This window comes from Ovis aries, chromosome 18 (genome assembly GCF_016772045.2).
Source record: "Ovis aries strain OAR_USU_Benz2616 breed Rambouillet chromosome 18, ARS-UI_Ramb_v3.0, whole genome shotgun sequence".
Classification (NCBI taxonomy): domain Eukaryota; kingdom Metazoa; phylum Chordata; class Mammalia; order Artiodactyla; family Bovidae; genus Ovis; species Ovis aries.
In genome coordinates this window covers 67,131,679-67,159,044 of record NC_056071.1, presented here as the reverse complement: position 1 = coordinate 67,159,044, position 27,366 = coordinate 67,131,679, and the positions used below count along the sequence as shown (strand labels likewise).

At 58.4% G+C, this 27,366-nt stretch overlaps 1 protein-coding gene across 4 annotated transcripts; it reads right to left on the bottom strand.

Annotated features, from left to right (window-relative positions):
- Nucleotides 1-20,179: 20,179 nt before the first annotated feature.
- On the bottom strand, nt 20,180-26,926 carry CLBA1 (clathrin binding box of aftiphilin containing 1). Of its 4 annotated transcripts, none has more exons than XM_042235628.2 (6): nt 26,750-26,926; nt 25,060-25,797; nt 23,764-23,909; nt 22,173-22,302; nt 21,707-21,811; nt 20,180-20,895 (listed from the first exon to the last, which is right to left on the bottom strand). In XM_042235628.2, the coding sequence occupies exons 2-6, from the start codon at nt 25,573-25,575 to the stop codon at nt 20,734-20,736; spliced, it is 1,059 nt and encodes a 352-aa protein (XP_042091562.1). In that variant the 5' UTR covers nt 25,576-25,797; nt 26,750-26,926; the 3' UTR covers nt 20,180-20,733. The 4 variants fall into 4 exon arrangements, with proteins under 4 accessions (XP_042091562.1, XP_042091560.1, XP_042091561.1 ...); XM_042235626.2 differs by lacking the exon at nt 26,750-26,926 and adding an exon at nt 26,125-26,202; XM_042235627.2 differs by lacking the exon at nt 26,750-26,926 and adding an exon at nt 26,125-26,202 and having other exon boundaries at nt 25,060-25,689.
- Between the last annotated feature and the right edge of the window lie 440 nt (nt 26,927-27,366).

Sequence of the window (27,366 nt, the reverse complement as noted above, 5' to 3'; positions counted from 1 at the left end):
TGTTCATAACTTTTCTTCCAAGGAGCAAGCATCTTTTAATTTCATGGCTGCAGTCACCATCTGCAGTGATTTTGGCATCCAAGAAAATAAAGTCTCTCACTATTTCCACTGTTTCCCCATCTATTTGCCATGAAGTGATGGGACCAGATGCCATGATCTTAGTTTTCTGTATGTTGAGCTTTAAGCCAACTTTTTCATTCTCCTCTTTCACTAAGAGTCTCTTTAGTTCTTCATTTTCTGCCATAAGGTTGGTGTCATCTGCATATCTGAGGTTACTGATATTTCTCCTGGCAATCTTGTTTCCAGCTTTTGCTTCATTCAGCCCAGCGTTTCTCATGATGTACTCTGCATATAAGTTAAATAAGCAGGGTGACAATATACAGCCTTGACATACTCCTTTGCCAATTTGGAACCAGTCCGTTGTTCCATATCTGGTTCTAACCATTGGTTTTTGACCTGCCTATAGATTTCTCAGTGTCTATGCTGAGAGCTTTGTACTTTCCCCCTCTTTAATAAGTCCTATTCTCTTGCTACAGTGAATGTTTTAGTGTTCATGGATTCCATTCTTTGGCTCTGCAAACAAGAACTTGGATTCTCATCTCATCTTTGTTAAACAAGTCTTCTTGGTTTTGTGGTTAAGTAAACCTGCTTTCTTGAATAATCATTAACTTACAGGGGTATTCCCATATTCTTGGTGACTCATAAGCTTGCAATGCATGTCAGAGTGAGGATGGGATCTTAGTTTTCCCACTAGGGACTGAACCATCACCCCCCACTGTGGAAGCCAGGAGTCTTAACCACTGGACCATTAGGGAAGACCCCATCACGTTGGAAAGAGTTCCTTCCTCATTATCTTGTGTAAGATTGGTATTATTTCTCCCATTTGAGTGTTTTTCTTGGATCCCAGTTCTCCTTAATTTTCTGGAATACAACAATTTGTTTTTAAATAGCTCTCTAGCACCAATACCTGGGTTCACCCACAAGTCTATTTCTATTATCTGTTGTTTTGCTTTTCGCCATTTTTGGTCTTGTGTCCTGTTACGCCTGTTAATTTTTTATTGTAAGCTGGACATTTTGGGTAAGACTGAAGTCTCTGGAAGGTATCACCTTCCTTTACAGCATTCTGGATCTTTTGTCAGTCTGAGAGTGCAAATTGGCATCAAGTGAGTGTAGATTGAATGTGCATTGCTTTCCCTCCAAGGCTGAGCGTCTTCCACCAGGCTGTGGTTCAGCCGCTCAGTATTTTCCGACTCTTCCACTGCATGGACTGCAGCACGCCAGGCTGCCCTGTCCTTCAGTATCTCCCGGCTTTTGCTCAAACTCAAGTCCATTGAGCTGGTGATCCCCTTTCTCATCCTCTGGTTAAGAGACTCTTATTTCCTTTGCCCTCAACCCACCTTCTGTCGGTTTGTTCATCTCTGTTCCAGCAGTAGGGTAATCTGCATATTAAGGAATTTAATCTTCGGTGCTGCATATAGCCAGCAGCAAACTTTCCCCTAGTTTTCTTCCTTGTTTGACGAACACACGCATGACCTTTGGAGTCACTGCAGTGACCTAATTGGACTTTTCATTCCCCCAACCTATCCCCAGCTGCGAGTCTCCTGAGGCCCAGTCTCCCGCCTCGCTCGGAGGGAAGCCCCAGTCTCCGCACCCGGCCCACCTGGACCCAGATCCGCTCACGCCCCGGACGGTCTCCTCTCTACTCCCTTCCTTCCTCCTCAGGCGACCACTGCCCTCGAGGCCTGTGTGGGCAAAGCCCCCATCCAACGTGGGCTTGCGCTGCCCGCGAGGTAGCCTCCCAGCGTCTACCGCTGGGCACCCGTCACGGGACACGGGAGGATGCAGGCCTCTCACTGCGTCACCACCGAGCCCCCGGCTTGCACTCGAGAAACGCTCCTTGACTGAGTGGACTGAGGCTTTTGTATCCTATTCAGGGCCTGTCCACAAAAAAGTTAGCCTTTAAAAGAAACAGCCTCACGCCATCTTCTCACGCCCAGCCCCGCGGGAGGCCGGCGCAGGCGCACTGGGGCCGCGCGCGGAGACCTGGGAGCCGCCCGGAGCGCGGCCGCCGGAGGCACGGGCCCAACGGCCAACGCGGCCGCGCGGGAACTCGCGCGCCTGGCCCCGCCCGCGGTTTGAACCTGAGGCCCCGCCCCCGCGCCGGGCCAATCAGCAGGCGGGGCGGCCGGCTTCACGGCGACTCTTTGTGGGCGCGGCGCGGCCCCGCCCTCCGGCCCCGCCCCTCCGGCAGCCCCTCCCTCGGCGGCGGCGCGGGCGGCGGCGCGGGCGGCGCGGAAGCTGGCGGCAGGTAAGCGTGCCGGCGTTTCCTGGGTCTTTGTGCGGCTGCTGGGCCTCGGGAGGGGTCGGAGGGGTCCTTGGGGGGCTGCCCCGGACTGGAGACCCCGGAGGCTGAGGCGGACCCGGGGGGCGCCCGAGGCGTCGGGCTCGGGGAGAACCTGGGGGCCGGGGGCGCGTCGGAGGAGGGGCGCGGCCGTGGAGACCGACGTCCCCCGCACGTTCTCCCGCCGAGTGACCGGCCGCCTGGGGCTCCCTTGCTGCTGCCGCACCCTGAACTTGGGCTGTCCCGCTCCATTGCAGTCCACAGGACCATCCCCTTCGCTTTAACTTAACTGGGGAGTCTTTTAAGGAGGAGAAACCCCTAAGGTGGGTCTGTCGGGCTCTCCACGGGGAATCCCCCACGCTTCTTGCCTTGGCCTTGGAAGAGATCAGTGCAGGCCCTCCTCCCCCCAGCTCCCACGATGACCCTCCAGGTCTTTGCAGTGGAACGCTTGAATTTCATCACACATCTTTTTAGCGGGACTAGGGGTTTGCAGTACTGTCCTGCCTTCCAGAAATGGCCCAGGCCGAGGCTCCTTTCTCTGGAACCCCTGAAGTTAGGGCTGCCTCCCTGCAGCGGGCTGTGTGCCTCTGAGTGTTCAGTTTGAGTTCCTTTCCTTTGTGTCTCAGCTTTAATTGTTTTGAAAAGGAACACTGAGGATGTTTTGCAATGGTTTCTCTCCCCTGTACAGCAGGAGACCCAGCTTCTCTATAAGCTGGTCAGGGGAGTGATGCCAGCCTTGGGTGGCCTGAAGCCACACTCGTCTGCTTCCCCGCATCCTGGCCTTAGCTACCCCTTCCAGTGGACACTGACGTCAGGGAGGGGAGCAGGGCACGGGATGGTGGGAGGAGGGCTCCCAGACCTTGTGTCCACTGGGCTGCCTGAACTGCCCCGTTCTGCCTCGGTCACCGGGCTAGGAAAAGTACCAGACTCGCTTCCAGAGGCAAGCGCACCGCTCTACGTTTTCAAAAGCTGATTGTCCCCAGAGCAGGATGACCAGGAAGAGCATCTGCCAGGTAACTGCTGGGAGAGGCTGTGGTCCAAATAGCGGTTTCCCTCTGCTGGAGACTCCCGTTTCCTCTTAGGGGCCCCTATGTGGCTTGCACAGGACAACCTCATGGAATTAACCGTTCTGTTGAAATGAGCCAGGAAAGATACTGTCCTCTTACAAAGTTAGATATTGTATGAACTTCTTACATACAGTTGCTCTTTATTTTCAAGTTTCACCACATTTTAGAATTAAAATTGAAATTCAGAATGAAAAAAACAGTTATGACTTTCTTTTGAAAGAGAGAGAGAGAAGATGGCAACTTTTATCTTGGGAAAAGGCTGGAAGTTTCCCTCAAGCTTGCTGTGAGAACATATTCCGAGGCAGAGAAAGCTTGTGTATTTTTTTCCAAGTAACAAAAGTTACTTGAGGGAGTTCCCTGGCAGTCAGGTGGCTAAGACTCTGTGCTTTTACTGCCAGAGGCCCGGGTTCAAGCCCTGGTGGGGAACTAAGATCCCACAGGTCGCCTGATGCTGCCCCCCCCCCCCGAAAAAAAGATACTTGCAATCGACTTTTTAGTGCTAGCTTATGAAAACTCCAGGCAGGCAGTAGTGAGGGGTGACCCCACCACACAAGCTGCGTCATTCGTGAGTATTTCAGAGCCAGTCTGATAGTGAGACAGCACTGAGACTTGCTGATGCTGATTTGCCGTAAATACCCGAAACTCACAGGGGCGACTGCTTGCCCAGGGCTGAGGGCCGAGGTGACCATCTGTTCTGGCCCTCCGCCTCTGAGTCAGGGATCTGCATCTCCCACCAGCTCTCGGTGGGGGCCACAGTGTGAGCTGCTCGGGCACGGGGACCTGGCCGTGCCTGCCAGGGTGACCCAGTGAGTGGGCGCGGCACCCCCTGGCCCCACCGCCACCTGAGGCTCACGGCCTGTCCGTCCCTCTTGTTTCCCTCTGGTGGAGCGCTGGTCCGGAGGAGGCCTGAGGGCCATGTAGGCTGGGGATGGGGGCGACTCTGGTAGGTGGCTGCCCGGGGAGGCTGGGGGGTCTCAGGTGCCACATGAGGACTGGGGCCTCGGGGTTTAGCCAGCTCCGTGCGGAGACCTTCCTGTCGATTGCAGAGGTGGGTAATGCCCCACATTTTTTGCTCAGCACTCACCGGCGAGTCAGGCTCTGCAGTAAGGACGGCCTGGGAGGCTGGGGCCTTGTGTCCCCTGTGTTAGGGGCTCAGTGCCCTCCAACTGCAGTTTGGGCTGAGAAGGGGCTCCGCTAGGTTGGCTGGGGGTTTGCATCCCCTCCTCTGCCCTGGGCATCTCTCAGGGTCCCTCAGAACCACCCTCTGTTCAGATTTGGCCCCAAACACAGATGTCTGAGGAGGGGACCCTCGCAGGCCACCTTCTGGGGTCACCCTAGCCCTGCCCTCTGACAGCCTCTGGGAGGTGGGGCACTGCCCAAGGGCTGCTCCCTTCCGTGGTTGTGAGTCCGCCGACATCGTCTTGTGTTGAGTGTAACACAAATTAACAGTCGCTTAGGTTTTGGAGTGTTTGAAAGGAGTCATTTAGGCCAGCTCTGTCCTGGCACGCCCACTGTGGTGCCCGGAGGCAGTAGCTGGTGCTCCAGGTTTATCCTGGTAGCCGCCCCATCGCCTTGTTTACTGACGCACTTTTGTTTCTAATGAAGGTATAATTTAGTGCAGTCAGTCAAACAGCTGTTGGCTGTGCAGCTCAGTGAATTCCTTACGTTCAGGAATTTGTGGTTTGCCTAGGTAATAAGAACCAATCAGAAATCAACACACAACCCTTCAAAAGAGGGTGAGCAATCAGACGTCCTCCAGCCTGGAAATCCCCTTTTACACAAATATACCTTATATAAGCAATGTAACCCAAAACTCGGAGCTCCTTCCCATAGCCGCTGTGTCAGTAACAGTGGGAGCCCCAGCTCGAGCTTGGTAATAAAGACTCTCTTGCTTTTGCACTGGACATCGGCTCCCTGGTGGTCATTGGGAGATTTCACGACTTGAGTATAACATTTGGGGGCTTGTCCGGGATCTCCCACCGGCTCCATGGGAAGACCGATCGGGAGAGTCATCTGCAGCCAGTAAGCTTTTTTCTTTCTTTCTAGTTTGTGGTGAAGTCTATTTTCTGGAACCGATATATGACTCAGGCGGACGCACCAACGCGTCGCCGGTGTGGGTTGTCGGGAGACGTTCCCGACCCCCTCAGAGGGGACGGAGCGCCCCTGTTCTCTGTAGACGGTAGCAGGTCGCTACCACTGAGTGGCTGGAGGCCGTCGCCTTGCTTTCAGTTTTGCCTCCGAACCCCCGGAGGTGTATTTCTTCTGTCTGTCTGTGTGGCTCTCTGTTCTGGCTGTGTCAATTTACCAACATTCGGCTGACCCAGGGCTGATGGGACAATGCCGTCTAGCCCCACGCCTCTGTCCCTGATTACTGACCGTTTCAAGAAGGTCAAAACGCGCGCTCATGGCCTCAGTGTGGGAATCAAAGGAGTAAGCTGCGCACTTTGTGCAGTGCAGAATGGCCGACCTCCAATGTAGGGTGGCCCTCAGAAGGCACCTTTGATTTGGAAACTCTACACCAAGTCCGAGATATCATCTTCCGACCGCGGATCAGACACCCTGACCAAGTTCCCTATATCATTGTATGGGAAAACGTTGTGTTGTGCCCCACCCCTTGGGTAAAACCTTTCTTGCCTCAACAGGGGTTTTCCATCAATCAGGTGTTAGTGACCCGAACGGGAAAGAGCCTGAAGAACCCCAAGGAGCCTGAACCGGCGGTGCCACTCCACCCTATTCTGCAGGGGGGACAGAAGAAGAACTCCTCTTCCCTCCCCCTTACCAACCCCCCGAACCACTTAGGGCCCCCGCCATCCCTCCACCCAGGGCCGAAACACAGGGAGGGGGCCCACACGAAATACTCGCCATAGTTGAACCATGTCCCGGGAGGGGCCAGCAGACTCAACCGTTGCCCTCCCCTTACGAGTGGCCAGCCCCCTCGATGAGGAAGAAAACCAAGCTTATCAATATTGGCCCTTCTCTGCTAGTGATCTATATAACTGGAGATCCCAGAATGCTAAGTTCTCAGATAACCCTAGAGATTTAACCAATCTTCTAGAGACTGTGCTCTTTACCCACCAGCCCACCTGGGACAACTGCCAACAGCTGCTCCAGGGTCTCTACCACAGAAGAGAGAGAAAGAATTCAAAATGAGGCCCCAAAAAGGGTCGCAGGGGCAAATGGAGAACCCACCACTAATACAGATGAAATTAACACCTCTTTTCCTTTATCACGACCTGACTGGGATTACAATATGGCACAAGGTAAAGAGAGGCTCCAGGTCTACCACCAGACTCTCTTGGGGGCGCTTAAGGCAGCTGCACGGAAACCCACTAACCTAGCTAGAGTAGATGTTCAACAGGGCCCCACCGAGAGCCCTGCAGCCTTCCTGGAAAGGCTGATGGAAGCTTTTAGACAATACACCCCTTTGGATCTGGGAGCAGAAGGCACCCAGGCCGCCTTGATAATGCACTTTGTCAATCAGGCAGCCCCCAATATTAGAAAAAAGCTACAAAAGTTAGACCGCCTGGGTGAAAAGAGTACCAAGATTTAATAACAGTAGCAGAGAGTCTATAACACCCGAGAGACCCCTGAGGGAAAACAAGCCAAAGCAGCAGACCGCCAGGCCTGTAACCTGGCACGCATCCTGCTGGCCGCTACAGTTCCTGACTCAGGAGAAAGGGAGTGCCAACTGCGCCACCTGGCTGCTGAAGGTAAGAATCGTCCCCGTACGCGACCAGCATTGGGAAAAAACCAGTGTGCCTATTGTAAAGAAGAGGGACATTGGGCCAAAGAATGTCCCAAGAAAAACAAGGGGCCACGAAAGGCCCCCATCCTGGCCACTGAAGAACTGAGCGACTAGGGAGGACGGGGCTCGGCGCCCCTCCCCGAACCCAGGGTGACCCTAAAAGTGGAGGGGACCCCAACTGACTTCCTTGTCGACACGGGGGCTCAATATTCGGTTTTGCTAGAGCCCCAGGGAAGACTGGCCGGAAAGACCTCTTGGGTGCAGGGGCCTACCGGAATGAAACAATACCAATGGACTCCCCGAAGATCAGTGGACTTGGGTGCAGGCTGGGCATCCCACTCTTCCATGGTCATTCCGGAATGCCCCTCCCCACTGTTAGGACGAGACCTGTTAGCCAAAATGGGGGCCCAGATTCATTTCCTCCCGGGAGAAACTAAAATACTCGACCAGACGGGCAACCTGATCCAAGTACTGACCATCCAATTAGAAGATGAATATCGGTTACACCAGAAACCTACACTGCCCCCGGTGGACATTCAGAAATGGTTAGATGAATTCCCTGATGCTTGGGCCGAGACGTGGGAACCGGCTTTGCCGGGCACTGCCCTCCTATATATGTAGATCTCAAGCCAAGGGCCGACCCTGTGCGGGTCCAGCAATACCCCGTGACCCTGGAGGCCCGACAGGCTCACCCCCCATATCCACAGACTCCTGGCCCAGAAGGTCTTGAGACCCTGCCAGTTGGCCTGGAATACCCCCCTCCTCCCCGTCAAAAAACCCAATTCTCATGGCTTTTGGCCGGAATAGGATCTACGAGAAGTGAACCGCGGAGTTTCAGATATTCACCAATATGCCTTTGCTACCGCCCATATTCACGGAGCCATTTACAGAGAGAGGGGTCTCCTCACGGCCGAGGGTAAAATAATCAAAAATGAAGAAATAAAGGCCCTCCTCTCGGCATTATGGCTTCCTAAAAAACTAGCCATAATACATTGCCTGGGACACCAGAGGTCGGACACTCTGACCTCAAAGGGAAACAACTTGGCAGATAAGGCAGCCCGAGATGTTGCCCAGGGCACAGTAATCGAAGCCACCCTACAGCTGCCCGACCCTGGAAGCCCTGTTTTGCCAGCTCTGCCCGACTACTCACCCAGAGACTTAGATTGGATAAAAAGTTTGCCCATGACCCAACAATTGACCTGGTGGTGGTGGGCAGCAGATAGCTCCCTGATCCTCCCGGAAGAGCTGGGAAAACAAGTATTATTGAAGATGCACCGCGCCACTCACCTGGGGACCCGCCAGATGCAGAACTTGATTAGACATGCCAAGATTACCACGAGAGACGTCAGAACAACAATAGAAAACATCGTGTCAACATGCGAGGCCTGCCAGCTCACCCACGCTACCCGCCACCCAACCAACCCCGGACCTACAGAGCGCAGAAGTCGACCAGGAGCCGACTGGGAGGTGGACTTCACGGAGGTGAAACCGGGTAGATTCGGATACAAATATCTACTGGTATTCATAGACAGCTTCTCACGGTGGGTAGAAGCTTTCCCCACCAAAAGAGAAACAGCACAGGTGGTGGCCAAAAAGTTGATTGAAGACATCTTGCCGCGGTTTGGGTTTCCTGCACAGGTAGGGTCAGACAGTGGGCCAGCCTTTGTATCTCAGGTAAGCCAGGGAGTAGCTAAGGCTTTGGGGGCTAGATGGAAGTTGCGTTGTGCCTATAGGCCCCGGAGCTCAGGACAGGTAGAAAGGATGAATAGGACACTCAAAGAAACGTTAACAAAACTAGTTGCTGAGACTGGCGGGGACTGGGTGGCTCTCCTCCCCTTTGCCCTCTACCGGGTGCGGCACTCCCCCTACCAACTGGGACTTACCCCCTTCGAGATTACGTATGGAGTAGCTCCCCCAATAATTCCTAACCTAAAAACAGAGGTGCTCAAAGAGGTAGATGATCAAAAGCCGCTCTTGTCTCTGGTCCTTGCAGTGCTCCCACAGGGGCACATGGAGGAGACTCAAGGCTCTACATGAGTCAGCCCGCCACCTGAACCCCACCGCTGCCGGCCAGGAGACAGGGCGTTCGTGCGCTGCCATCGCCAAGAGACCCTAGAACCCAGATGGAAAGGACCCTTCCTAGTTGTCTTGACAACGCCCACCGCACTCAAGGTTGACGGCATATCCACTTGGGTTCATTACACTCATGTACGGCCTGCAGGCCTGTTTGCCTTGAGAGAAGAGTTCCTTCCCCAATGGAAGGCCAAGCTGGACAAGACAAATCCCCTCAAGCTCAAGCTACGAAGGCAAGAAAAATACTGCTTATGCTGTTGTCCCTATGGCCTAGTGCTGCCTCTAACCCTCATCAACCCATGAACCTGACTTGGGTGATTATCAGTGATACTACAGGAGAGGTAATTAACTCCACTTTAGCCATCCATCCCCAAAACACCTGGTGGCCGGACTTGGAATTGGACCTCTGTCTTCTAGCCAAGGGATCTTGGTATGAAGACAGAGAAGATGATGATGTAAGATCACCTAATAACCCTGGGTGTAGCAATCCCTGCCAAAGGGCAGCTTTGAGGGACACTACCTTCTATGTATGCCCCAGGGGGAGACAGAATCAGGTAACTGTCAGTAACTGCAGGGGGTGGGGGGCCTGACAAATTTTACTGCGCCGCCTGGGGATGCGAGTCAACGGGGACTGTCGACTGGGAACCTCCTACCCGAGGAGACTTGATTACTTTGAGTCACGCCCCAGGGCCCACCACTAGACAAGACATACTTTGTAAAAATAACTTTAATGACTCTAACCCGGTTAAGGCTCAGATTCTCAACTGAAGGGGAAAAGTTCCCCAGTTGGGAAGCTGGACAACCTTGGGGCCTCCAGCTATATCAGTCAGGATATGATAATGGATTGCTATTTCCTGTTAGGCTGAAAGTAGAACCCATACAGATCGGCCCAATTCTGTCCTGGTGCCACGAGAACCTACTCACACCCCTGTTCAAAAGCCTCCCTGAACGCCTCCCGGGCCCTACGTTACTAGCATGAGCAGCTCCCCTCGGGTTAGCCTTAAGAGACCTAATATTAAAGACGATCAAGACCCGATATTTGATATGATAGTTAGTACCTATCGGGGCCTAAATTCCACTCACCCGGACCTGACTAGCAGTTGCTGGTTATGTTATGGCATCAAACCCCCCTATTATGAGGGCATGGCTGTCCTGGGAAATTACATTCAAACGAGACCACAGTGCCTGCCGATGGCAGCAAAAAGTAGACGCCAGATTAACTCTTCAGTGAGTAACCGGACAGGGCCTTTGCATAGGAAATGTTCCCCAAACCTTTCAGCACCTCTGCAATTCCACAGACTCTATAAAAACAACCGAGTACCTGGTGCCTCCCCAAGAAAATTGGTGGGCATGCTCCATGGGCTTAGCACCTTGTATTCACGGGCAGGTACTAAATGACTCCAAAGATTTTTGTGTATTGGTACTATTAGTCCCCCGACTGTTCTGTCACTCCAATGATGAACTAAAACTAGAAAAAGCCTCGCCCTGGTCCAAGAGAGAGCCAGTCTCGGCCTTAACCCTTACAGTTTTGTTGAGGTTGGGGGCGGCCGGGGCAGGAACTGGGATATCCTCCTTGATAGTGCAGAGTTGACACTATTCCAGCCTAAGGGCAGCCATTGATCTTGATATTGAAAGACTAGAAAGCTCAATCAGCCACCTCCAAGAGCCACTTGAGTTCTCTGGTGGAAGTGGTGCTGCAGAATAAAAGGGGACTGGATTGGGTTTTTCTCCAACAAGGGGGCCTATGCGCTGCGTTAGGAGAAGAGTGCTGCTTTTATGTAGATCACTCAGGGGTAGTCAAAGAGTCCATGGCCAAGATAAGAGAAGGGCTAAATCAGAGAAAAAGAGAAAGAGAAATGTCTCAGAGTTGGTTTGAATCCTGGTTCAACTCATCCCCCTGGTTCGCAACCCTTATATCTTTCTTGGCAGGGCCCCTGATTATTCTGCTCCTGCTACTCACCTTCGGACCATTTTATTAAATAAATTAGTGACCTTCATTAAAAACCACATCCATGCGGTGCAGCTCGTGGTGCTCAGATCCCAATGTGCAGCCCTACCCTTAGTGGGAGACAATATAGATCAACCGCAGACCCATGACTGGGTCTGTCCTGGATCCTTGAGAAGCAGGGATGAAGAGCCTGAGCTGCTCCATCTTGCCTAGTAGGAGAACTCCATTTTGTAAAGTTCCAGGAAAGAGACTTTGGAAATCCCCTGACCTCACCCCCACGAGCCAATCAGACCTTGGACCAAAATCTCCTGACCTTACGTTCAGGAATTTGTGGTTTGCCTAGGTAATAAGAACCAATCAGAAATCAACACACAACCCTTCGAAAGCGGGTGACCAATCAGACGTCCTCCAGCCTGCAAATCCCTTTACACAAATATACCCTATATAAACATGTAACCCAAAACTTGGGGCTCCTTCCCATAGCTGCTGCGTCGGTAACGGTGGGAGCCCCAGCTCGAGCTTGGTAATAAAGACTCTCTTGCTTTTGCATTGGACGTCGGCTCCCTGGTGGTCATTGGGAGATTTCGTGACTTGGGTATAAGAGCAGCCGCTGCGATGGCAGCACAGAGGAGAGGGCGGAGGGGGCAGGGGCTCTCCTTCCTGAGGGCAGCTTTGCAGGATCCCAGCTGCTCCCCCTGCGATGCACTGAGTCATTGGTGGAGCTGATGGCGCCTCATCTGCCCCTCGGAAGGCTGGGGACAGGGAGCCCTGGAGAGACCAGCGGGACCATCGGGGTGTTGTATGTTGTGACAAACAGGTGGCCGTCAGAGGTGGCAGTAAAGTGCCGAGTAACAGGGAAGGCATGACGAGCGTGGAAAGGAGGGCGTCCTGAGGCGGGGATGCGCCCGGGAGAACGTGCTCCAGCAGCGCCAGGGAGACGGCCTGACGGCTGGTCGCCAAGCACCTGTGCCCTGTGCTCTGGCTTCTCCCTGTTCCCCACGGGGACCGCGGACGTGAACCGGGCCCCACGTGGCAAGCGCAGCGCTGTCTTTTAAGCTGCCACCACGCTGCCACGAGCATCACCAGGCTGGGCAGGGGCGAGGGCAGCGGAGGCGTGGGAGTACTTCCCAGTTGGGGGCCCTTGGGGTCCTGAGCGGGACTGGGGGCCGGATGACGGACCAGCATGCTGGCCGGGGGCACGTCCTGCGCAGTTTCTCCAGCTGGTCCTCCATGGGGAGTAAGACCAAAAACCAGGAAGCGTGGGTTACTGACAGAGCCTGGGCTGGGGAGGGCGATGCCACGGGCGGGTGGCCGTGGGGCGTCCTGGGCTGTCTGATAGAAGTCTGCTGTCTGCGTGTCTGGGGTGGTGGGAGCGGGCTGCGTCCAGGCTGTTTCCCGTGGTGGTGGCTGGGTGTCCTCGCTATGTGTTCAGTCTGGGCAAACAGCGGGAAGGCCGCCCTCTGGGCTTCTTGACTGCGGCTGCCACCCCAAGTGCTGAGCACACCAAGCTGCAGCTGCCCTGAATTCGGTGCCTGGAGTGGAGGGCTCCCCCTGGGTTGTAAATTCAAGGGCTGGCCATTCTGAGGACCCCTCAAGGAAAGCGAGGTGGTATCTGAGGTGCCCTGTGAGGCCTCCCAGCTGTGGTCTTCAGCGCATCCCTGCTGGCCCAAGTGGCTGCTGGCCTGCCCTAGACCCGAGCCGCGAGGGGCCCGAGGGAGGGTGGCCTGACTTCCTCTGTTGGTGAAGTTGAGCTTAATCATGTTACTTGAGGGAATTTTGTTTAGGCTCTGAATTGCCTTTTTTTTTTTTCCTATCCATGCCATGCAGCTTGTGGGATGTTAGTTCCCCAACCAGGGATGGGACCTGGGCCCTCAGCAGTGAGAGCTGAGTCCTGAGCCCTGGACACACACCAGGAGGTCCCCTGGGCCCCAGGTTAAGTCAGGGGTCGTGCAGAGTCAGGGTTTGAGATTAGGTGGAAAGATGCTCGAGGCGATTCGTCTACCACAGAGAGGAGCCCTTGAAGCTCGAGTGTTTCTCCAGAACACAGGGTGTTTCTTTACAGTGTGGCGTAGTTTATATCAGCTCTCTCTGCCCTTTTTGTTTTGGAGTGGCTGCAGGTCCACAGGGAGTTGTGGAGAAGTATCCTGGAGGGGTGTCCCTGCCCCCCTGCCTCCCCGTGTCCGCATTCGCGCGCGGTGCCTGGCCCAGTAGCCCCTGCAGGAGCCTGGCTTCTGAGCAGCCTTGGCGTTGGTGGGGTCGTGCGTGCGTGTGCCCGCGTGGCGTGTGCCCGCATGTGGTTCTGAGCAGTCGGGGCTCATGCAGCACCTCCGAGGTCCCTACGTGAGGAGGCCGGCCCTGGGCCACCTGAGATGGATTTTCTCATGCTGCCTGACCCCCTCGGTGCCTGTCCGAGCCCCCGCTGCGGGGCAGTCCTCCCCTGCGTGGTGGCATCTGAGCAGCAGCCCCGCTCCCTGAGGGGCCTGCTTCCCAGCCTGGGGCTGTCGTGAGTGGAGCTGCTGTGGGCATTCTTGTGTGTGTTTCCACATGAACATTGGCTTTCATTTCTCTGGGATAAGCACCCAAGCAGTCACGTGCCTTTAAAAGAGTTCTTTAAATGTTAAAATACACAGGAGGTGAGAGCTGTGGTATTGAAAGGAGAATCGGAGGGCAGGGAACCTTTCTGCTTAGGGGTAGGGCTGGCGGCACGGGCTGCTTTAACTCTCTAAATGGATAGCTCGAGTGGATTCCTTGAAATAAAAATGTTGAATTACCTTATGAACTTGAGAGAAGGCCATTACAGCTTCGCTTTGTTCTTGGAAGGAGGGAACACCCACAGGGGGCTTGTGGGGAAACAGGGGCCCCGGCCCTTTCTGCTCCACCTTTCATGTCCCCTGGGGTCTCCTAACTTAGAGCCTGTTCAGAAGGGCAGCTCCCTTGTATTTCTGCCTGTGAGAGCAGAGGCGCAGCAGGTTGGCTGTTTCCGACCACCTCAGTCCAGGTGAGGCCTAAGAACCAGCGTTTTTCGTCCAGTGGTGCCGGCATGTGCGTCCACTCAGAGCGGTGCTCTCCCAGGTGGCCGTAGACCGCTCCAGCCCCCAGTGGGGACCCTGCCCCAGCCCTGGGCCTTCTGGACGCTGAGGAGGGGCGGGTGCAGCACAGTGTGTCCGCTCTGTCTGCACCCCAGCCACCGACCCCCAACATGCGTCACCCTGGAATTCGGGCCGAGATGCGGCAGAATCCCCGGGACCCCTGCAGCAGGCTCAGCGGCGTCTCTCTCATCCCTGCAGGGCACGATGCTCACCCGGGGGCTGAAGAGGAAGTGCTCGGAGGACGAGGCGCCCGCCGGCCCCCTGCAGCGCCAGTCGCTCCTGGACATGTCGCTGGCCAAGCTGCAGCTGTGCCACATGCTGGCGGAGCCCAACCTGTGCCGCTCGGTCCTCATCGCCAACACGGTCCGGCAGATCCAGGAGGAGATGACCCAGGACGGGAGCTGGAGCCTGCCCGGGCCCCAGACCGCGGGCCGGTTGCCGCGTGACCACCTGGTGTCCACGGAGGTTCTGTGCCGCTCGGCTTGGGCCGGGCCGGCCCCAGCCCCCGACCCGGCAGACCTGGCCTCTGCACTGCAGGCGGTCCCGGCAACACAGGTTCCCAGGGCCGTGCCGGGAGGCCCCTGGGACAGGGCCGTCCCCGGAGAGAGCCAAGGGGGCTTCCCCAGGTCGCTGGATCAGGTGTTTGGAACACTGGAGAGCCATGGCCCTGGCGCGGTGGAGGAGCTGCTTTCCGACGTGGGCGGCTCCTACTGTGACCTGGATGCCGTGCTGACGGGCGTGGTGGGCGGCGCCAAGTCAGGCCCGGAGGGGCTGGAGACCTTTGCCTCCGTGGCCGCCCCGCCCCGCGGTACCAGCTGCAAGGCGGACCTGGGCGAGCTGGACCACGTGGTGGAGATTCTGGTGGAGACCTGAGCCGCAGCATCGCGGTGCGTCTGTGAGGCTCACAGAAACAGGCGGCGTGCGAGGCTGTGGGTGCCGGTGGCCAGCTCTCTGTGATCGGGAGTGCCCCCCGGAGCAGCGTCCGGCGGCCCCACCCTCCCAGGGCCGGCGGCTTTCCCGTGGGCCTGTCGTGCCACCCTCAGCCCTGACTCCTGTCCTGCGACAGCCCCACCGGAGGATGCCAGCCGCATCCAGCCTCGCCCAACTTTAGATGGGTGAATTTTCTAAAATTAACTTTTATATGTTTGAGGCAATATTTTGTCTTAAGGTACATTTTTTAACTTTTTATACTTGGATCACTTTAGATTTTTTAGCTATTTTCTTAAAAGTATATTTTTCTATAAGCATGGCTGCTGCTGCATGAGAAACTTCTACAGCCTAAGCAGTTGCAGTTGGTGCGTTCCGTTTTTTTAGGTCTAAGGAACACTGCTCTTTTCACAGTGAGCATCACTGCCCTGAATTTGCAGCGTCCTCGCACCGGGATTTCCACTCTGGACTCAGGTGTGAGCCTTGCCCGTAGGCCCTGCTGCGGTCCGAGCAAGGTCAGGGTCAGAGGCCTTGCACGTGATACCTTTACCAGATCTGCTGTGTGGCCACGTGTCTGTGGGACTGCAGCGTGGGTTCTGAAGGGTTTTCTTTATGCCTGTTGATGTCTAAGTGTCTTCAGGGCTGAAGGTCGGGTGCGCTCTGCCTGGAGACCACTCGTACCAAGGTCTTGGGTGGTGCCTCCCAGGGTCTGCGTCTAGGGACCCTTCCTGCACAGGTTTCCCAGCACAGCCAAGCTTCCTCCTACAGTTGCCATCCTCCAACACCCCCGCCTGGCCAGCTGCTGGGCCCCCACACGCTCGGCCCGCGTTCTCGGAGGCTGCTGTGCGCCGCCATGTTCGGGGAGGGCGTCTGTGGGCCGCCACGTTTGGGGAGGGTGTCCGCGTGCGCTCCCATTAAGCCAGTGCTGGGACGGGATCTTGAGCTTGAGCTTCAGTCTGGGACTGAGGAGCTCCTCCCTCTCGAGGGTTGTTGACGGTGGGCTGGGCTGTGCGTCCTGTGCCCGGGCCACCCAGACCGCCCACAGCGTTTAGGTCTTCATCACTTGTTCACAACTAAGCCTACTCACTGCCCACCCCACCCCTGGTTTCCCACTTCTCGTGCTTTTTCTTCCTTCCCCAGCCCTTAGCCAAGAAGGGTTGTTTTCTTAGTATCAGCGGTTGCACCTCATTCTATTAAAAAGTCACCTAATGGAGTGGAGTGTGTTGTCAGCTACCTGCCGGACGGTGTCCTTGGGCGGACCTCCTGCCTCACTCAGCTTGGTCCTCGCTGCGGGGCCTGTGGGGCAGGCGCGGGCATCACATGGGTGTGTTGGCGGGTAGGCAGTGGGCTGTCTCCTTCGCGGGCCCGTGGGGCTCAGAGGCAGCTCTCCTGTCCGGCTTCTGCGGCAGGCAGCAGGTGGGGACAGCACCCCGGGGTTCGGGCCGGGAAGCTATGGGTGAGACGTGGGCTGTGGCTCTCGATGGCTGAGGGGTGCTCCCAGATACTGAAAGTCTTCTCGTGGAAAGCAGCTGAAGTGGATGTCTGTGAGCAGCACGCCCCACGCGGCGCTGTGCGTCTCTGTGGCGGCTCTGTCTTCGGAACACGGGCTCCGTGTGGGGGCAGCTGCAGGGTTTGTCCGGCAGCCTCCGCGGTGCCTTGGGCTTTGGCTCCAGGTCCCTGTCTGCAGATGCAGCAGAGCCCCAGTCCCCTCCTGCTCCTGCCAGCGGCCCACTTGCATTTCGGGGGCCTGCTGATGGCCCGGTCATCCTGGGCAGGGTGAGATGGGGCCCGTCTGAACACCGATTCCCCTGGAAGTGTCAGGTTCCCCAGGGAGATACAGTGGTCAGTTGCTGGCGATGGATTTCAATGGAGGTGCAGGACTAGGGAGGAGAAGGCAGTGGCAGCCCACTCCAGTACTCTTGCCTGGAAAATCCCATGGGCGGAGGAGCCTGGTGGGCTGCAGTCCATGGGGTTGCTAAGAGTCGGACAGGACTGAGCGACATCACTTTCACTTTTCACTTTCATGCATTGGAGAAGGAAATGACAACCCACTCCAGTGTTCTTGCCTGGAGAGCCCCAGGGACGGGGGACCCTGTTGGGCTGCTGTCCGTGGGGTCGCACAGAGTTGGACACGACTGAAGTGACTTAGCAGCAGCAGCAGGACTAGGGAGGGGGCGGAGGAAGCTTTGAGTTCCTGTGTGCGCGTGATCACCTGTTTGTAAACTTTGCGGAAAAGGTGTGTTGGCTGCAGTCCTAAGGCTTCTGCCTTCACCCCACCACCTCATGACCCTCTCCCCCCAGGCCAGGCTGGCTCTGGGCTCCAGATAAGGAAGCTGGGTTTTTGGGGAAAGGTGAACCAGTGCGTGTTTGCAGCTGCTTCTGAGCACAACTGAGCTCCATCAGCTCCTCGACGGGAAGGACGTGGAATTCACCTGCTGCTGCCCAGGTGCCCAAGGTCCAGGGAGTGTGTGGCGGGAGGCAGTGGGGTTTTGTGGATGGAGGACGGATACAGTGGCCAGCTGTGGAGAGGGGAGATTCCGGAGGGGCCCAGCCCTGAGGGTGGTTCGCACGTCTTGACCGATGGCTAGTCTTTAACGTTGAAAGAAGCTTCTGAACCGTCCATAGTAAGCATACACTGTCCTCTTTAAGGACAGTAAGTGATACGAGACTGTCATCACATGAGAAGGTGGCTCAACCGTTCATAGGGAGCGCAAGGTCAAGTGTTGAGGTGTGTCAGGCAGTGATTCATCTCAGCCCCTTCCTTTCCTTGTGTGTGTGAATTTCACAGCGAGCACCGGTTTCCTTGCCTCCCTCGGCTTTGGATGCTGCGTTTTCATTGTCATCTGGTTTTGGAATAAACGTTATCGAGTGTCGTCCTGGCTGTTGCTCCCCCCCCCCGCCTGGCTGGCTCCCAGGCTGGCAGACTCCAGCACCGGGTCCTCGGGCATCTCTTGGCCTCTGCCTGTGGGGTCACTGTGCACGCTTTCTCCAGCCTGGAGGCATCAAGGAAGCCAGGCTCCTCCTCACTCGACGGCCAGTGTCTCTGCAGGGCTTTGTGTCCGAACCCAGCTCTGTGAGGCTGATAGAGTCTTTGGCAGAAACCCCAGAGTGCTGGTCACAGCAGTCTTCTCAGTTTTAGTCTTCCCACCTGGGCTGGAGGCAGGGTCCAGGCCTGCCCCCCGCTGGGGCTGCTTGGCCCTGGGCTTGCTGGGCTCGTGTGGAGCTGGAAGTCCCTTCACTTGCCACTGGGGTGAGGAGAGTGGCTGTGGCCTCTTCCACTGCCTAGGTATTCTTTATAACCTCAACCTTGTTTATTTCTATTCATTTCAAATTTGGGGAAAGAAATGGCAACCTGCTCCAGTATTCTTGCCTGGAAAATTCCATGGACAGAGTCTGGTGAGCTACATAGTCCATGGGGTCACAAAGAATCAGACACGACTGAGTGAGTAATATTTCCCCTTTCATTTTTAAAGTTTTTATAGCGGCTTTATTTAAGCCCTGGTTTGGTAGCTGGTTGGGCTTGTTCTGGTCTGGGTGAGAGCGCTGGCCGCCCACACCCTGACCTCTGAATCGGGTGGCCAGGCGGCACTTCCCCGTGCCAGTCTCTCCCAGCTCAGGAAGCCCCCTCCTCATGAGGGTGCAGAATCAGGGCCAGACTGGATGTCCGATTAGATGGGGAGTGAGGGGGGCCCAGGCTCTGGTGAAGGAGCAGAGAAGGCAGGGGTGGGGGACAGAGTTCAGAGTCGGGACTCCAGTGAGGAGCTGCCTGAGCCTCGGCTGGACCCTGGGCCAGTGGGGCAGGGAGGGCCGCTGTTGGGACAGGAACATGGCAGCGTCTGAGTTTCAATCTGGGTGGGAGGCAGGAGGCAGATGGGCCCCCTAGGGTAAAGTGATCGGACACGTTCCCTGTGGGTGGGAACACCAAGAGGAGGCGGGGCCCCACCCAGACCGCATACTGCATTCTCGTGTCCAGACCTCCCTGACCACGCGCAGAAAAGGCTCCTTGGAGGCCAAAGGGGAGTCACGTCAAGGATGTTCTACCCAGACGCCCTTTCAGTAAAATCCACCTTGGCTGAGATGTGTGCGTGTACATGGGAGGATCCTGAGATACGGGGGAAGGGGGCTGGGAGCCAGGCATGCCAAGGTGACTGGCTGAAGGAAGAAACGCCCCACAGGAGTGACTGGAGGTGCCACGGGGCGACCAGGGGCTGTCCCTCTGAGCTGCCCTGCACCTGCCTACGCACGTCCGGCAGTCTCTTCCCTCTCAGGAGATGTTTCACAGCTTCCATCTTTGTGGGAACTCTTCTGTAGAGCCGGGGGCTGGGCCCCTCGTTGCTGACCACCCGTCTAGTGACCAGGATCTGGTGTTCTCACCAGTGGGACCCAGCCTCCATCTCTGGGAGCCCAGGCCCCGCTGCAGGCCGCGGACAGCGAGATTAGAGGTGGGCGCAGGATGGCACGTGTTGGGTCGTCGAGTCTAACTGAAGGTCAGGATGAGATGGCATAGCCCAGGCCATCTCTGCTGGCGGGGCCCTGGGAGACCCCACGTGGACAGTCCCCTCCCTGTGATGGAAGATTCCCACCTTCCGGCTAGAAAGGAGAGGCAGATTTCTCAAACACACAGCCCCCCAGAATCAGTCACCCCTAAATAAGGCAGGTGGTCTGTGGAGTGGCTGAGGGCGCTGGGGTGCGGGTGACACCCCCCCCCCGGTCTCCTGTGTGATGTGACAAGTGACAGCTGCTGGCCACTGTCCCCGCTGGGCCTCTGTTGGGGTCTGACACCTGCGTCCATGGAGCTGGTGTCTGAGGCCTCCCCGGCTGTGGTCTCCCCTCCTCGAGAGTGGCCTTGAGGAAACAGTGATGCTGGGGTCCCTGTGCCTGCAGGCCCCACTGGCCTTCCCTCCCCAGGCCTCCCCGAGGGCAGGCGGGGCTGCTGCTCAGGGTCCAGCACGGGTCCTCACACAGCGGGCAATTTAGCAAGAACACAGCTTGTCTGGGCTGTTCCATTTAATAAAATTTTACAAAAGTCAGTGCCGCCTGCTGGGCTCTTTCGTTGGAGGGATCTCTTCCTTAGCTGATGGCAGGCCGCCCACCCGCTGGCAGGCAGGCAGGTGTGGCTGCTGCAGGGAGCACGCTTGCTCTGGGAAGATGGCACTCCCACCCCCACCTCGCGCCCAGCCAGGTGGACACCTGGGCTGGGGGCCAGTGCAGGACCTTCCAAGGGCCCTGATGGCTGCTCCCAGTGACAGTCCCAGCCGTGTGCCAGGCCAGCCTGGGGTCCTGGGCAGCATGGTTCAGGCACAGGGCCTGGGGTCTCACAGGCGCCCCCAGAGCCACCTTCCTTCTGCCCCACCAGCCTGGGGCAGGGCTCCCGGGGACCCGGGTGCACCCTTCCTGGCGCTGGCCCTGCTGAGGGACACACCCCCTCATCAGAGTGTCCACCCTGATGTGGACCACCTCCACAAAACAGTTCTGGTTTCCAGTACCAAACCAGACTGAGGAAATGGTGGAATCTCCCATCAAGACACAAAAGCTGTCCCACTCTAGCAAATGTCACTATTAAACAATGTCAGTTTCAGGTTACGAGGACTGAAAATCTTTTTCCTTGGAGTTGTGATATACTGCCCATTTCCATGTACGGGGGTCTTCAGGAAGAGGCTGTAGGTGATCAAGCTGCCCTGTCCACCAGCCGGTGTCCCCGAGAGCTGCCAAGAGAGGAGAAACCAGTCAGGGCGAGCACGCGTGCCCTCCGGGACTCCCCGGCCGCTGCCACCTGGCCAGCTCGTCTTGCGGCCCTCACACGCGCTGTCAACACGAAGGAGCTCTGGGGACGAAGCCACAGCCTCTCCCCGAGCTGACGGCCCAGGATGGCGCCCGAGGGCAGCTCTGGCCTGGACAGGTTGGCCTCCTGGTCTTCCTCCAGCCCAGCTGCAGCCCCTGGACATTCCTGTCGGGCCACCGCCATGCTCCAATCCCTGTCCAGGCTGCCACGGGAGAGAGGCTGTTGGAGACACTTAGGTCTTGCTGCTCTAAGCCCAGCCATGTGCCTCTGGAAGGTTCTACCTCCTGCCCTGCAGAGCAGAGGGCTGGCCCATGGGCTGGACTGTCCCGCCCTCCTCCACCTGTGGGCTCACTCCACACCCTCCTCCTCCCCAGCTCCACTCAGGCCCCTCCCATATGACCCCTCTCACCCGCTGTGTGTCAGGCCTTGTCCCTGAGGGCTGGATGCCCAGCACGGGGTGGGGGTTGGGAGGTGGAAAGGCCCTTCTGGGTGGAGCTTGGGGCTCTGGAGGAGATCAGCTGGCTGGTCAGGGCGTCCCCCGTCCCAACACCTGCTCCAAGGGTGGGCAGAGACCCCGTTCCTGGAGAGGCGCTTCCGTGCAAGGGGCTGCGGTATGGAGCCCCTTCTGCCTGCCTGGGCCCCACCGTGCCGTGGGGAGGAGCTGCCGCCCTGACCCCGCAGCGCCCCCGGACTCTCAGAGCCGCAGGTGAAGCAGCGAAGCGACTCGCGCTCACCCTGGTCTGGATCAGGGCTCTGCAGTGCTGCAGGCGGAAGCCGAGCTCTTCGGGCTCGTGGAAGCCGGGCTCTCCCAGAGTGCGGCCAGGGCTCCCCGAGAGGCTCTGAGAAAGCGAACCAGAGTCAGCCAGAGGGACAGAAGGTTAGAGGGGCTTCTCCCGGCTTCCCTGTCCACCTGGGCCCCTGGCACATCTCCCTGTAAAATGGCAACAGGCTCTGATCTGGGCTTCGTGGGGGGGCTGCCCTCTGCACACCCCGGCCCAGTGGTATCCCCCCAAGCCCCGAAGTGCCCCTCCTGAGGAGCCACACCACCCAGGCGGCCCGAGGAGGCCGTGCCCAGCTGCTAGTGCACCTGCCCCCTCCCCAGCCCCACGCAGGCCCTGTGGTGTGCTGCACAGCATGGCTGGCAAAGACGTCGTGCGGTGCGGCCAGCCTCTGGGAGCCCCTCTACTCAGGTCAGCCCACCTTCTGAGCAGCGTCTACTCCGAGAACAGGAAGGAAGTTTTCCCGGCTGTGGGACTCGTTCCAGATGCATCGGGAGGTTGCTGTGTCCCCGGTGTTGTGAAGAGCCCTCCAGAGTCTCCTTGATTCAGAGCTGCAAGAGAGCTGCCTTAACCACAGGGCGACCTGCAAGGCCTTCGGAAGCGGGGCACGGAGGGCATCTGGCCCTCCAGCATTCTGAAGGCAGAGCAGCGGCTTCTGTTTCTTTGTTCATTTGCTCAAGCGTCTACTCTCCCAACACCCCTCCCTCCTCCCAGCTTTGTCTCCGCAGAGCTCAGCCCTGGCCTGAATGACCAATTTCACCACCGTGCGTCTCCTCCTAGGGCAGAAGCTCCAGGGGGCTAGATATACTCTGCCATCTTGCTCCCTGATGATCTCAGGTGTCTGGAACCATGCCAGGTGCCAGAGAGGTGCCCACAGGCCGAGAAGCAGATGCCAGAGGGGGTGCTGGGGCCCCACCTGGCAGACTGGCCCGGCCTCCGGGAGCGAAGGCCTCCGGGAGCAAGGGCCTCCGGGAGCCAAGGCCTCCGGGAGCGAAGGCCTCTGGGAGCAAGGGCGTCCGGGAGCCAGGGCGTCCGGGAGCGAGGGCCTCCGGGAGCGAGGGCCTCCGGGAGCCAGGGCCTCCGGGAGCCAGGGCCTCCGGGAGCCAGGGCCTCCGGGAGTGAAGGCCTCTGGGAGCAAGGGCCTCTGGGAGCGCAGGCCTCCGGGAACAAGGGCGTGGCTGGTCCCCAAACAGCTCCAGGGCGACAGACATGCCCAGTGCTGAAGTGCTTCCGGGCCACCCCTCCATGTCGCCACAGCGCCGAGCCGGGCCAGTCCCGATCCCCAGGCCCACCTGTGCATACAGGTGCTCCAGGCTCAAGCCCCCCACCTGTGGGTCTGGACCACAAGCCGGGGAAGCAGTGTGCCCTGGCGCACTTCAGCCCGCGTCCCCGGGACCTCTGCTGGTGGTGGAGAGTGCCCCGCGCAGGCTGGCTCAAACCCCTGCCAGGGCCCAGGAGGGCCCGCCTGCTGCGCTGTCTGCAGTGCCAGCCTGTGAGGCGGGCTTAGGTCCCAGAGGAGCTGGCTCCCGGCCACCTGGACAGCCCTCTGGGGCCTGGCCCCACCTCACCGTTCACTTGAGCTAGTATGGTTTTCCACTAAGGCCATCTGACAAGATGGCCATCAGCAGACAAGTGCCTCTGTGACGTGTGATCCCAGGGACTTGGCCCTGGGGGTGGCAGCCCTGCAGTGGACTGAGCACCTCTCCAGGATCTGGGGGGTCACTGCTCCCGTCCCCCAGGAGCCCCTGAACCCGCCATGCCGGCCCCCTGGGCCCTCTGGAACCCGCAGCGCTCCCACCCAGACCTACTCTGCTCTGGACCGGCTGGAGGGGCCCCAGGGCGGGGCTGGACAGGGCTCTTTAGAGGAGGCCGCCCTGCGACCCCGTGACCTCAGGTGCCAGGAACTCGGGAGGGTCAGTGCTCTCCACAGCGGGAGAGGCACAAAACCTGAGGACCCCGGGACCACCAGCTCAGCCGGCGGCGGCACGCGAGCGCTGGTTTAAGTTCATTACCACAGCTTATGCGTGGATTCCAGGCCAGAGTTTTCTCCATCCCTTGTTTCTAAGAAGTGGTCTAAGCTGGCAATGCCCTCGGCGGCCTGTGGGACCGGTACTTCCTGAAAAGCAGACCTGAGAACACGGTCACAGCTGATCACGGGCTGGAAGAGGAGAGAGAGACACCAGCGTGAGGAGACACGCGCATCACGGCGCCCCATTCCAGACACGGGACTGTGGCACAAGTGAAATTTGTAAGCGATCGCTGCCGCTACTGAAGCATGACGTTTGTTCCTAAAAGTCGCTGCCCTGAGTCATGCTGTGGAGACTGCGGTGTGTGGGAGAGTGTGACCACAGCAAAGTCATAAACTTCGTCAGTGACACACGGGAAAAAGACAGGCACCCAGTGGAAATGTGAGTGCTGTTCCCCATGTGGGAACAGGTGAGAAATCCGTCCCGACGGCAGTAAAATGGCCCTTCCTGGAAGAGAGGTGTGTGGGTTGTGAGAAGTCTGAAGCGCTGGAAGGTGAGCTGTCCGAGGTCAGAGGGGTTGGGTGGGGGAGCCCCCAGGGGCGGGGGATGGGTGTGGCAGACCAAGGTGGCTGGGAGAGGTGGGCATGTGTGTGGTGTGTGTTCACGTGGGCCTCAGCTCAGCAGGTGTGGTTCTCTGCATTTACCCTGTGTTTCCGGCAAAGTTCACATTACGCTCAAATTGTTCCCCGATACAGTAACTGCACTGGAAGACAGTCCTGTCTTCAAAACAAGCGTTCGAGCAGAGCCAACTGAACGGGGAGTTGATCTTGTCAGAGGTCTAGAGAAACACTGCCAGGTTCAGAGAGCAAACGGTCCACCCTGGAACCAGCAGACCTTTTCCTCTCCTCCCTTCTCCGTTTCACTTTTGGTGTTAGGGCTAAACCACGAGGGACGAGAGGGCAGAGAGAGGAGGGTGAGAGGCAGTCACAGTGAAGGGAAACGCTGGCGGTCAGGGCAGGACTGGAGGGATGAGGGACATGTGCTGGGCTCTCCCGGCCGCCTCCAGCGCCCCATCACTAACACACACTGACATGCGATCCGGCAGGGTTTTCTAAGTAAGGAGATTACAGACTCAAACAAAATGCTCCTCCCCCACATGCCCAGAAGTGGGCCCAAGAAAACACAGCCAAGCTGATGGAGAGTGGGCAGACGGGAAGGTGGAGGGGACAGAGAGTGCGAGTTGCCAGGATGAAGGCCCAAAGACAAGCGGACCCCTCCCTGACCAGCCCATCACAGGGTAGGGGACACTTCCTTGCAACATGGCCAAGACTTTAGGAATACCTCAGGAGTGGCGGTGGCGCTGGTTTCTGTCACTCCACCCTGGTGAGGCTGGCTGGAACCGCGCTCCTTTTGGGCAGAAGCAGTTCTCCGTGGCTGAGAGGCTGCGGGCCTCTCCTGGAGCTCAAAAGACTGACAGAATTGTTCAGAGCTGGCTGAGGATTCTTGAAAGACTTCAAACTCCCCCCAGGCGCCGCTGTGTTCCCCTGGCTCTGGACCCCTGGTGGTGCTGGTAGACAAGCCCTCGCAGCTGACCCCAGAGATCCTGGCTTCCCGGTCCGGCGGGGGAAGGGCGGAGCGGCGCCTTGCCCGCTCCTCAGCGTCACCACTCTGCCGGCCAGGGGCACCAATGTCTTTAGAAACCTGGCGGAGGGAAACCCCGCCTGCTTGCTCTGGGAGGTCACTCAGAAAGGCGCAGAGAGGGAGCCCCTGGCCAGGTGCGCCCCCCAGCTCCAGCTGGTCTTGCATGTCGGTGCCCCGGGCCCGCACAGACGCGATGGGAAGACGCTCAGGAGACATCCATACTGCTGTGGGGGTGGACAGCGCCGGAGGGGGTCACCTGCTCGCCCACGGCCCAGCAGCTGCCCACGGCTTCCTCAGGAGTACAGATGGCCTGGTGTGAGTCCACTGTCGCTGTGGAAGGGACACAGACTGCCTGGTCATCCAGGAAGAGTGACCGGAGCCGCTGCCCGCTTTCCTCCTCCGCGCGCCTGGGCGACCGGTCCAGCACGGGGGCGTGTCCTAGAGGCCAGACAGGTCCCGGGGGTCAGCACAGCCTGGCAGGGTGGGCGAGCTGCGGGGTCCTGCCTCGGTCGCCGTGGACAAGGGTCTCCGAGGCCCAGTCCGGCAGAGTAGAGGAGAGTTGGGGCGCCCGCGGGAGGGCAGTGCCCAGGAAGCCCCGAGAGTTGGGCCGGGGGCTCGGGTAGTTCCCTCTTCGGGGGGCGGGGGGGATCCGAGGCGGCCGCTGAGGACACCGATCGGGCCTGGCATAGGGCTCCTGAGGGGCGGACTCAGGGCGCGCTGGGTATCGGCGGCTATCGGCGGCTATCGGCCCCGGCCTGCACCCACCTCGGCTGCCTCGTCGCCTCGGCCAGCCGGCGCAGCAGGGATGCCTGGGGTCCCTAGGCCGGCGCCGGCCCGTTGCCCGGCAACGACGCGCGCCAGTCCCGCTTCCGGCGTCTGCCGCCCTGACGTCAGCGCGCCGGCGCCGCGCGGGGCGTGGCAACCCCAGGCCCCGCCCCTAAGCCGACCAAGCCTCGTGGGCGGTGGAGCGGGCCGGGTCTGGGTGGGCGCTGTCACCTTGCGCCCCTGGGCCGCCGCGTGAAGGGGATCTCCTTTTGTTAGATGCGCCCCTCGCTCAACCACCCCCTTGCAGCGCGGCCGGGAGGAGCAGGCGCCCGCTGCCCGCACCAGCAGTCCTCCCAAGCAGGCTGCCCGCCGCTGAGCCTCGCTCCGCGGCCCCGCCGCAGCGGGCGTGTCTAGCTGTGTGATGCCCAATCCGGAACCCCAGGGTCCCATGGAATGCCCTGATTCTCAGCTTGGTCACCAGCTGAGCAGAGCTGGTGGTCAACATCACCGCAGAGCAGGGCCAGCCTGGGCCATGGGCCATCAAAGGGCAAGGTGGGCATTGACGGCCAGGCTCACCCTCCTGCCAGCTCCCCTCCCAGGCATTCTGGGCCTTTCTCCATCTTACCCAGTCTCATGAAGTCAGCCCTCCGCAGACTCGACCATCATGCCCCCGCGGAAGCCCTGATCCACGCGGGGTCTCCCGGTCTACTTCCATGCTCAGATTTCTCCACCCTGTGACCTAAGGTTCTCCCTGGGCCCTGTCCAGTTTGCATGAATCACCGGTTCTCTCCCTGGTCTTTCTGACCCAAGCTACAGAAAATTTCAATTTTAAAAATGACTAGATGAGATCATTCTCTGAACCCTGGACCTTGCCTAGCTGTCCCTCCCCTGCCTCCTGAGGGGCACAGCAGCCAGAGATGCAGTGTTGGAGCGATGCAGGCAGCCTGCCCAGTGCTGGGCAGTCACCGGGGTGACCTGCAGGAAGGTGGCCGGACACCAGCCCTTCCTGCCCCGACAGCACCCAGAGCGACCTGTCCCCTGTTGTCCACCCACTGCTTGGACCCGCTCATCCACTGTGCGTGCCACCGGCACAGTCCAGGAGCTGGAGAGGGGCAGGGGGCATGGCCCCCGACGCTCAGGCGCAAAAGCCCGAGTAGGAAGTTTTGTTGGGGCGGAACCAGCTCTTCTGACCCTCAGCAATTCCCCAAGTGAAGAGTGGGGATGGCCGTGACCTTCAGGGGA